General features: G+C 37.4%; 1 protein-coding gene across 1 annotated transcript; it reads right to left on the reverse strand.

Annotated features, from left to right (window-relative positions):
• Positions 1 to 931: 931 nt before the first annotated feature.
• On the reverse strand, positions 932 to 1,888 carry LOC124104940 (olfactory receptor 3A1). The gene has a single exon (XM_046461979.1). The coding sequence runs from the start codon at positions 1,877 to 1,879 to the stop codon at positions 932 to 934; it is 948 nt and encodes a 315-aa protein (XP_046317935.1). The 5' UTR covers positions 1,880 to 1,888.
• Between the last annotated feature and the right edge of the window lie 10,152 nt (positions 1,889 to 12,040).

Genomic DNA, 12,040 nt, shown 5'->3' on the forward strand with positions numbered 1-12,040 from the left:
AGAGCTAAATAGTGGCTGGACTAATGGCTGGAAAACAGGAAGCAGGATGAGCCAATGTTCCAGGTCAGAGCCATACTCCCCTACAGACAATGGGAAATTTACAGAAAGAAGTCATCATGTGACTTGCATTTATAGTTATAGATTGTCTCAGCTGTGAGGGTTGGCAAATAAAAGTGAGAATTTAGGGGGGAAATTTCATAATGAGTAATCTAGGATTGTTGAAATATTTAAAAAATGTTTAGATAGTAAATTCTTTTCAAAAGACCCTTCCCTGTATGTGGAAGGATGGATGAGGGAAATCCATTTCTGTATCATAAGACATATCATACATATGAAGGGAGTTTTGGCATTTGGAAATATGTCTGTGAGCTGTACCAAGCTTCATATTACGTAAGTTATTAGAGACTATGTAGCTGCATAGCTTTCCTTTTGCCTCTCATGAGATCTTTATATCATAGGAAAAACTACTTTTTCCATTTTGTTTTACTTTCTAGGATTATATTTCACAAACAGCACAGCCATATCTGAACTTGAGGGAAAAATATGATCTCTTGACAGGGTTGGGTGGGGGAGGGAGTTCTGAAATGCTTTTGGAACCCAAACTATAACTGAGTCTATGTCATTCCCCTTAGGATATGAATCTATAAGCATTTGCAAGTTCTTACATTTCACCTTTACTCAGTAAAGGAAAGTCACAGTAAGTGAAATTATGATTTGTTGAAGGGACTGGCCTGGTGGAATCCATAAACCTGTTGTTTATAACTGGATAGGGCTTCTTTGGGAAATGATAATTATTCCTTACAAAAAGTCCTCAAGTTCAGGGAGATAGAAGTTGTTCTGTACTATTTGGGCTAGTTCTTGGCTCTAGAGGATTTTTTTCTTTAGTCAAAAAAAAAAAAAAACACAGGGAGAAGAGACACTTGAGACTTCCTTAAACCAGTGACCACCTCCCCAGGACCACCCTCCAGAGGGCAGCCTGCACATCAGGGTTCCTGAGGCTGTAGATTATTGGGTTTAGCATGGGGTTGATGACAGTATTAAAAATTCCAACAGCTTTATCCTTATCTGACAGTTTGGCTGAACCTAGTCTCATGTAGCTAAAAATACCAGAACCATAGAATATGGCAACCACAGTGAGGTGGGAGCTGCATGTGGAGAAGGCCTTCTTCCTGCCCTCAGCTGAGCAGATTCGCAAGACTGCAGCTGCCACGTGGATATAGGAGGTGACAATGAGAACCACAGGGGTACCTGCCATTATGAAACCCACAGCAAAGAGCAGCAGCTCGTTGAGCTGGGTGCTGGAACAGGAGAGCTGGAAGAGCTGGGGGAGGTCACAGTAGAAGTGATTGATCACATTGGGGCCACAGAAGTTGAGTGTGGATATGGCCACAGTATGGGTCAGTGCATTGGTGAAGGCACAAGCCCAGGATGCAGCCACCAGTATCCTCTGGACTGTCTGGCTCATGCGGGTGCTGTAGGTGAGGGGCTGGCAGATGGCCAGGAATCGGTCATAGGCCATGGCGGTCAACAGGAAGCAGTCCACCCCAACCAGCAGATGGAAGAAGAAAAGCTGTGTGAGGCAGGCTCCATATGGAATTGTACGCTTGTTGGACACAAGACGACCCAACATTGAGGGAATAGTGACAGTGATACACCCAATGTCCATCACGGATAGGTTCCCCAGGAAGAAGTACATGGGGGTGTGGAGTTTGGGTTCCACCAAGATGGCTGCCAGGATGCTGAGGTTTCCCCCAACTGTGACCACATAAGCAAGGAGGAAAAGTACAAAGATCACTGGCCATAGCTCTGGTGTCTCCACCAATCCCAGTAGGATGAATTCAGTAACTGCTGTTCCATTGGCCCCAGATTTCGGCTGCATGAGTTCCTGCAGGGAAAAACCCAAAGAAGAAAAAAAGAAATCAGTCCTCTAAATTGGCTTATTTAACCAAAAATAAGCTTTCTGTATTCTCAGGCCTCAACTAAATTCCCTCTGTCCAAGAAAGGACTTTTCTATTCCCCACGCCACACTGTACTTAACTCCTTCACTACATCTACTTCAATACCTTTACTTCTTGTGAGGTACCAGGACAGGTGACATTACCACTCTGGACTTCCTTCCCTCCACTAGCTGAAATAATCTATTTGTAGGATTAGGAGGCATAAAACCCTTGAGAAAAATAAATAAGCAAGAAGTATACTTCTGGTCTGAATACATAAGAGTAAATCTAGCTCTTTCTCTTCTCAGATCTCATCCTTTACCAAACCAAGCAGAAGAATAAACATATAGATTCTGTCTTCAAAGAAACAATTAAATATCTAAAACTCCAATCCATAAAACAGAATGGAAGGATTTGAGAACAGTGGATATCAAATAGGAGAGTGGTAAGAAGCGGAGAGAGGGAATCCATGGCCATCAAGAGCTAGATGAGTATAATTCTGTGAAAAAAGGGGGCAGTCAAAAGGACCAATACTGAAAGAACTTGTTTGCAATAACAAGAGTAGGGTACAAAGTTTTGCATCATTTTTTTTGTGTGTGTGTGATTTAGAGTTGTATTCAAGAAGCAGAGGAAGGGCTAAATGAAGAGTCAAATACACAGGCAAGTTGTAATCTAATACACAGACTACAGATAAGGCATAAGATTAAAAGTGAGAGAGGAAAATATACCATACCAGCTCCAAATTATGTGTCAACATAATTTGGAGCTGGTATGGTATAAAGGCTAAAATAAATTCTCTCCAACTTGAAATCACAAAGTGAGTTTCTGCTATGCCAAAACATATTCTTAGACTCTCCTGACACAAGAAGCTTACAAATATTTAGTTTAGCAATAACTCACTTCAGTCAAGGATTCAAAAACAAGTAACCACAGAATAGATACAAGGATTCCATAAGAAAAAGAAAAGAAAGAAGAAAAATAATAAAAAGGTGGAATTCAGCTCATGGGAGGATCTTGCCACGGAATGGATGAAAATGGGGATCAAACATTTCAGTCTATAAAAAAATCTCAAGGAATAATTTTCCTTTATAAAACAAGAAGACAGAATAAAAATATAAGAGCTGAGGGAAGAGGTAATAAAAAGAACCTAAAATATGATCTTGAAGAAGACAAGAAAAATGTTAAAGAAAATTTATAATAACTGCAGGAAGAAAAGCAAAATTAGAAACAGCACAATGAAAAAAAATCAAACAGACTCAGGAACAGCATTTTATAAAAAGACAAATGAAATGAAAATAGAGGAAAAAATGATAAACACAGGGCTAGACAAAGGAGATTCAACAGTTGTAAAATTGGAGTCACTAAACAAGGAAAGATAATGGAAAAGACCAACAATTTAAAGGCAAATTTTAATGAGAAAATTTTTCAGAAATAAGAGTGTATTTGAATCTACAAATTGAAGGGGAAAATTTATACTGAATGTTCTAGGAAAAATTTATATTGAATGCCAGCTTTGTTACATGCCATTGTGTTATTACTGATGATTAAAAACCAACCAAACAAACAATAACATCAACAACAACAAACAAAACAAAGGATAAGTAACTAGGAAGAGACAAAAACAAACACACACAAAAATAAAATCAAAACAGTCAAACTAAAAAACCCACAAACAAAAACCTCAGATCAATTCTAAAGAAAAAAAATTAAGATCATCTCTCTTTGCTCCAAAATAGCATTCAAAAAAATATATAATGGAAAATTGCTAACAATGCATTTTTCCCAAAAAAGGTGATAAAAATATTACAACTATTTAGATTATCACTTATCATTCAAATATAAAATTAATTTTGTGATGCAAGAACTCCAGGACTAATTGTTAACATTAGGAATTGTTCTGACTTTATTCTTTTTAAAAATTTGTTCTTTTCTAGTTATACATGACAGTAGAGTATATTTTGACATATTTGTACAAACATGGACTATATATTACCCTAATTAGGATCCTAGTCTTGTTGAAAAAGGCAGACATTAGAGTTTTCAAACAGAGTTTAGAAAAAACAAACTTTGGTCAACAGAGAAAAATGAAAAATCTACAGTATATGAACTGGTGGTTAATTTTAAATTTCATTAACTATGGGACAAAGATAGTTATAATGGTAAACCTAAAACAAATCTTCCAAATTATGGGAAGAAACTTTCCTGTAAAACAAAGACCTTACAGTGAAAGGATTTTTAAAAACACTATAAAAGCAAATAGGATGACATGAAAAAATAGAACAGAATTAGGATTAAACATACTTAAACAGGAAAGCTGAGCTGAGTGCAGTGGCACATACCTGTAATCCCAGCGACTTGGGAGGCTGAGGCAGGAGAATTACAAGTTCTAAACCAGCCTCAGTGACTTAGTGACGTCCTGTCTCAAAAATAAAAAATAAAAAGGACTGTGATGTTGCTCAGTGGTTAAGCATCCCTGTGTTCAATTCCTGGTACCACCGCCCCCTCCAACTTAGTAAAGCTGAATGGGCTAAACTCATCTAGTGAAATAAGTGGATTTCAGATTGTATCTAAAAACATCTAACTTTAAGCTGAAGCCAAAGTATCTTGCCAAAGCAAAGTTAACTTAAAAAGTTGAAGGTAAAGGAATACCAGTTGATTGCAGTAAAAAATAAAGCAGGGATCATGATCTTAACAAGATCAATTTGAATTTGAAAAGAGGCCATAAGTGGAAAACCAGAAGAGCACTTTGTAATAATAAATGGTCAAAAAGATATAATAGCTATGAAAATGAATGCTGCAAATGTGTAGCATTGATATATAAAGGAAGTTCAAGGAGAAATAACCAGAAACAGGATAACAGTGAGTGTATTTCAGTGACCTACAGTCCATAGAGAGTTAAATTGACAAAATAAATTGAGACTATCAAAAAACCTCAGTATGAGATGCAGCTCAGTGGTAGTGTGCTTGCCTTGCATGCTTGAAGCCCTGGATTATGTTCTCAGCACTGTGGAATAAGCAAACACTCCAGAAAATAGACAAAACCTTCAATATAATTATTCAAAAGGTGGGAGTAATTGATATCTAATTCACATCAAGTGTTGTTTAAAGTCTAATTCCTATAATAAATCGTTTCAAATATTCATAGTGTTTCTGCTTCTTGGATTGATCACTGAATTGATATAATCATAATCAAAAGGCAAAGAACTTGGACAAAATATTTGCAAATGACAGCAGACACAGTGGCCAACTTCCCTAGTAGACAAAGAACTAGCTCATGTGTGTGTGTGTGTGTGTGTATACCAATAGATCCATAGGAAAAAGGACAAAATACATTAACATTTCATAGATAAAATATACGAATATCTCTTAAAACAAGAAAGTATGATTGAGTTTGCTTTTAACCAGAGGAATGCAAATTAAACTACCATAAAATTTTTCTCTTATCAGATTGGAAAAGACTAAAATATTATGATAATTTGTCTAAGAATGATTCCCTAGAGACTGGCCTTCTGCAGAAATTGTCTATAACTGAGGTGTTGACGTGGTTGATTCTGATTCAGGCTGCAGTAGAGCTCATGCCACAGGTTCCACCATATCCTAGAGCTGCAGCTGCCAAGCTTGGACCTCAGCCTCCTGATTATGCCAGGGGTGGGGGTGGGGGGTGCTGGTATTTTTCCACTCATGCAGCCTATGAAAGTGAGGTGGAATCCCAGACTGTGATGGGCATGGAGGACCTGAGTTCCTGATACCATTTCTATTTCTATAAGTTTTCTCCCTATAAATGCTGCCCCAGTATGTTATCCATCTACTCTTTCTGATTTGTTTGACAGGATGTGGGAAAACAGACCCTCTCATTAGTGATCAATAGAATAAAAATGGATATAAATTCAAAAGAAAAAGGGCAATATGAAAATATCCTTTAAAATTATAAACATTTACCTTTTACCTATTTTCCTTTTATCTATTGGAATTTATTCAATAGTTATATGGTCACATGTAAAAGGTGACATATTGTGAGGTTATTTGTTGCAACTTTGTTCTTTCTCTTTTGCTCTTTGGCTTGTGATGATCTGAGTAATTTTGTTCTACTGTGCTCTCTTACCGCATTGTGCTGCTTTGCCACTGACCAAAGAAATAGGGCCAACTGATCATCAACTGGAACCTCAAAAAATGTGAACCAAAATTGACTTTTTTCTCTTTATAAGTTGATTAACTCAGAGATTTTGTTTTAGTGATAGAAAATTAACTAACACACATCTAAATACACATTTCACAAAAGAAGATATACAAATGTCCAATAGATATATAAAAAATGTTTGTTATCAGTAACAATCAGGGAAATGCAAATTAAAATCACACTGAGATATTGCTTCACATGTGTTAGAATCATTATTATAAAAAAAGACCAAAGATACTAAATGCTGGTGAGGTTGTAACAAAAAGCTAACCCAGTACACTGTTAATGGAAATATAAATTAGTACAGCTATTATGAAAATGAATATGGTTTCAACCCCTCCAAATATCATATAATCTAGTAATCTTATTTGACTTATTAAAATCAGTAATGTTGAAGAACTATCTGCACTCCCATGTTCAATGACACATTATTCATAAAAGCTAAGATGTGGAAGCAACTTAGGTGTCCATCACCAAATAAATGGACAAAGAGGCAGTGCATATAATGGAATACTATTCAGTCTTAAAAAGCAGGAAATTCTGTTATTTGTGGCAGCATGGATGAATCTAGAGGACATTATGCCAAGTGAAATAATCCAGGCACAGAGAGAAAAGGACTTTGGGTTATCATTTCACTTGTAATCTAAAAAACATTGAATTTGCAGAAGTAGAGAATAGGATGGTGGTTACCAGAAGCTGGGGAATGGGGGAAGAGAAGATGCAGATCAGACAAGAGGAATAATCTTCACTGATCTATTGCACAGAATGGTGATGGTGATAATTAACAATAATGCAGTGTATATTTCAAAATTACTGAAAGAGTAGAAAAAGTATATGAGGTGATGAGTTTGCTAATTAGCTTGATTTAATTATTTTAGCTTGTAAACAGGTAGTAAAACATCATATTATGCCCTATAAATATATATAATTGTCATTTGGCAATTAAAAGTAAAATAAAGAAATAATTATCCTAGTAGCAATCTTTATGCTCTTAAAGATGTTAAGAAAAGGTCGTTTTTTTTTAAAAAAAAACCCTTTAATTAGTAGAATATCTGTATGCCATATAAACCTCATAGCACAGAGGAAGATTTAAGAATACAAATATTTTCATGTGGTTAGCATATATCTGACAATAAAATCTAAAAATCTTATGAAGAAAAAAACATCATAAGAGAACAATGCTAGTCAGGATTATAGAAACAAAATGCTAAAAGTAACCACAGGAAATTTAAAAAATCAGTATATTTAAAAGAATAATTGATCATTATTAAGTTATAGCCTTCATAACAAATATGTCAGTATAGTTATACAATACATCAGCTCATTTGCCTGTAGACATGTGCTGCCACAGGTCAACACCCAATCTTCCTTTAAAAGAAAAAGTATTCCTGCTGTAGTTACCTAGGAGCGGGTTATTATGGTATTCTTCCTATTAATAACAAATTATCCCATGAATATCAGGAGCAGAGAGGGAGCCACTGTTACATCTGTTTTAAATAACTGTCCTTGAATCATTAACAAAATTAGTGTCAAGAAATAAAAAAAAAATGGTTATTTTTTGGAGAGAGGAAAAGGCTATTTGTCTATAAAAAAGAACCATCAAAATAATAGTGGCACAATAAAAAGGAAATATACAAAATCTCTTAAAATTCTTACTTCCAATATATTGATGGGAAATATAGTGAAAAATATATTCAGAAACACATTTTGGGGGTGGACACCAGGGATTGAACTCAGGGGCACTTGACCACTGAAACACATCCCCAGCCCTATTTTGTATTTTATTTAGAGACAGGGTCTCACAAGTTGCTTAGGGTCTCGCTAAGTTGCTGAGGCTGTCTTTGAACTTGAAATCCTCCTGACTCAGCCTCCTGAGCTGCTAGTATTACAGGCGTGCACCACTGTGCCTGGCTTACAGTGACATTTTTGACTTCAACACTCAGTACACTTTACTCTTATTCTACATGGCACATAACCTTAGCACAGTCATTTAGCTATTTATCCTACTTACTCAGTTCCTTTTAAGGGCAAAATTTGTGTCTGATTCATCTTCAGGAACTGTATGCATACACCCATTTTACTTATGAACACTTTCATAAATAAATGCATGACTGCACCAGCTGAAGAATAGAATTCCTGACAAAGAGGGCATCCTGGTGGCTAATAGGAATTAGGAAAGGGTTTTTGGACAAGTGGAATTTATATGAGGGATGACTCCTTCCTTTTCCTAGTTGGGGGTGCAGGTGTCACAATCCATACACTGACATACAGCTTTTATAAAAGTTACACAAATATTTTTTTTTTTTTACAGTCAGAAGAAATATTTCTTAAAACCAAGTAATTCATGGTCAGAATGATAGATACTGTCTCGCTCTCAATCAATAAGAGACAGAGTATATGTCAGAGCTCTGAATCCTTCACTGGGCTCTCCATCCAGGATGTCTATGGTGGACAGGGTGGCAAGTGATCAGGGATGAGGAAACCCTTCACTTGTGGGGGCCATGGGAGTCCCAGCTTCTTTCATATGCTGTGACCCCTCCCTGCTCTGAGGCTCCAAGAAGTCCTTCATGCACCAGGGCTGGCCTTGGGGTCTGGCCAGGCTGCTCTGTAAGGACTGAATTTTAAGCAGGGAAATTGAACATTGAATCTCCTTCCACACACACCAAACAGAACCTAGAAACAAGCTGCCCCTGAAAAAGAGGGCATTGGAAATGTGCCTGGAGAAAGAGCCTCAGTCCCTGGGAGAGAGACTCTGCTCTTCTACCCACTTGATGTGTCATCCTGAGCGAGTCTCTTATTTTTGCTTTTGAGATTTTGATTGCCACATCTGCGAAACCTGGAGGTCTGTCTCACTGAGAAACAGAAACCCTTTCTTTTGATGTGGGAGCAGAGGGAGGACCTTGAGAGAACTCACCTTGTGATGGCACAGAAGCCAGCAATCTTTCCTGGAAAGGGATGGGAGGGGTCACGAAGCTGCATAAGCTCAGTCAGCTGCACTGAAAGCAAAAGGGGGTTTTATATATATGGAAATGAGATAAAGAGAGGTGAGACCATCTCTACTGTGGGGCTTTTTCATCATAGTGTCAGCCTCTTGGGTCCTCAAAATTAGTCCCTAGGAGGAGGAGGGTATGGGGAGAGCCCAGGGCAAATCAATAATACAAGCCCTAATAAATACTGCAGTGGTGAAGCAGCAGGGCTCACCCTGGTGAGGAGCTAGGATTTCTCTGATGTGTTCATCTCCACCCCCATGTTAGTCTATGGGGATGGTTAGGGGAAATAGTACAAAAACTAAATTTAACAGATGGGAACATCAAAAATCGGGTGTCCAAAGTCACCTGGGAGCTAGAGGTAGAGCCAGGATTGAATCTAGGTCCCCAGATTGAGGGTATTGATCTCCAGGATGCCTGTTCCAAACAGGATTTGGGGGTAGAGATAGAATGACTCATAAACCTGAGGATGAAGAAGAAACTTGCCTTGGATCTGGGAATAAGGGGGGAAACTCAAGAAAGAAGAGAAAAGTGGGAGAGGTCTTTTCCAACTTCAAACTCTTAATAAATCCCCAAGAACAAAGTGTATCCCACCCAGGGCCTATTAGTGAGGGCCAGAGGGACTGTGTCTTGGGAGCCACATAATGATCCTGGGAGAGGTGGGGGAAGCACTGTGCTGTGCTAGGAGAAGCTGGTGGCAGGGGACAGGGGGGAGGGGACAGCTGTGAAGTTGTTCTTCACTGTGATTTTCCAGGCCAGGCCCTTGGAAATTTAGAGTCTGATGACAGAGATGATGAAAGAGGAGAAATTAGAGCAGACTCTCAGCCCCTTCTCAAACAACTACTTATCCACCCAACCCCGGGAGGTAGCATGCTCTCTGTGGGAAACCTGTTTTATAATGGATAGATCTGTCTTCCATTTATTAGCAACTGCTGACCTCTTTGGGACCACAGTTTTCTTATCTGTGAAATGTACTTAATATCCCCTCTTAGGGTTGGTAGGAGAATTAAATGAAGTAATTCACAACATCCCTAGTAGGAAGCCACCAGTAATATAGTACCATCAATAATGTTATTAACAACTGACAGCATATATCACATGCATATTATTATGCACCTGGCACTATACCATGAGATTTATTTATTTATTTATTTATTTCTTATTAGAGTCTGTAAACAAGTCAAAATAACACCTGGCATTTTGCCAGGGGAATGTTAGAGTTCATAAACAAGTCTGGATGGTGCCTGGCAAAATGCCAGAGGGAGTGGTTTGAGAAGTAACAAAAGCGAGCCATTAAGTGTGGAGATTCCTGATTGGTTGACTGCTGTTATCTAGTTTATGCTAATTAGATAAGCTGTGTGGAATGTATAAATACTGCTCCTGTCCTGCAATAAACGGCTCCTACTCCTGCTGTATCAATGTACACAAGTTATTCGTCACCCCCCAGTTATTTTGCTGCAGCCGGACTCCGGCAATTTCTTACATACATGACAATAGTGGAATGCATTACGTTCATAATTATCCATTCACAGCACGATTTTTTGTAACTCTTATATAAAGTATGTTCTTTAGTTGTATTAAATCTCAATCAAATAATCCAACAATTCTATGAGGTGGGTACCTTTATTATTCCCATTTTATAAATAAATAATTGAAGTTCAAACTAATTCAGTAACTTACCTGAGACACACAGGAATTCGAGGAGTAGGGTATATAATCTCAATACCTTTGCCAACCTACTCTCCACATCCTTCCATTAGCCCCTTTTGACCAACGTAATTTTAGCTTCTGATTGTGGTGACCATTGCTGCCAAACAAATCATGGAATATGTTCCAGAATGAACCAAAGACATCCCTATTCAGTAATAGCATCCTGTGTACCATCTATAATAGCGACCTATAGCACTAAATCTGACTTCCAGCGGCTATCTTCAGTGTAATTCTTTTGCTCTTCCATTATATCTGTTACTTACTCTCAGTGAAAGAAATCATAACTGGTAGTGTGGGAAACTACCACACAATTTCCAATCGGTGGAAGATATTAAAAAAGAAAAGAAAAGAAAAGTAGTAAATTGGGAGACTGTGTGGAATTATTTGCAAAATATGTGGCAAAGGATTAATATCCACACAGGCAACAAAAAAATAATGATCCATTAAAAAAGAGGCAAAGGACATGCAAAGACAATTACCAATGAAAAAATTCAAATGAATTACATTAGTCCACTCATGTTGCCATAACAAAATACAATAGATTGGATAGCTTAAATAGCAGAAATGTTATCTTACAATTCTGGAAGCTTGAAGTCCAAGATCAGTGTGTGAGCATAGTCAGATACTGATGAAGATTCTCCTCCTGCTTTGTACACAGCCCTTTTTACTACTTCCTTACATTACAAGGAGAAAGAGAGGGGAGGAGGTGGAGATCTTCTTATGAGGCCATAGCTCTGTTCTATTAGGGCCCTACCCTTATAAACTTGTTCAACCTCAATTACTTTCTAAAGACTGTGTCTCCAAATAAATCATGTTGGGGGTCAGCACTTCTACATGTAAATTTTGAGAGAAACACAATTCAGCCCATATCCAAGAACAATAAATATTTGGAAATACATTCATCTTTATGTGAACATCAAAAATACATATCAAATAATAAAGAGTGATTTTCAACCACTATATTATCAAAATTAGGATAATTTATTTATAACAGCCACAGTTATCAAATGGATAACTTGGAGAAGAAGCAGTTTCATTCATCACTGGAATAATAAAATAGTGTGGAATTTTTATAGGATAAGAGGAAATTATATATTAAAATCTAAAATTTTATTTTATTCAACTTAGGAATTTTACTTATCAGAACTTATGGAAATGCTTACAGAATAATAAAAACATTCTGGTGGTTCAGGAGGCTGAGGCAGGAGGATCTCAAGTGGAAACCAGCC

The sequence above is a fragment of the Marmota monax genome, unplaced genomic scaffold (assembly GCF_021218885.2).
Source record: "Marmota monax isolate L192 unplaced genomic scaffold, Marmota_monax_Labrador192_F-V1.1 WCK01_AAM20220418_F8-fsc00847, whole genome shotgun sequence".
Lineage (NCBI taxonomy): Eukaryota > Metazoa > Chordata > Mammalia > Rodentia > Sciuridae > Marmota > Marmota monax.

What these genes read in the sequence shown, in the direction of transcription:
- LOC124104940 (XM_046461979.1), bottom strand. Translation starts at nt 1,879, where the DNA reads ATGCAGCCGAAATCTGGGGCCAATGGAACAGCAGTTACTGAATTCATC.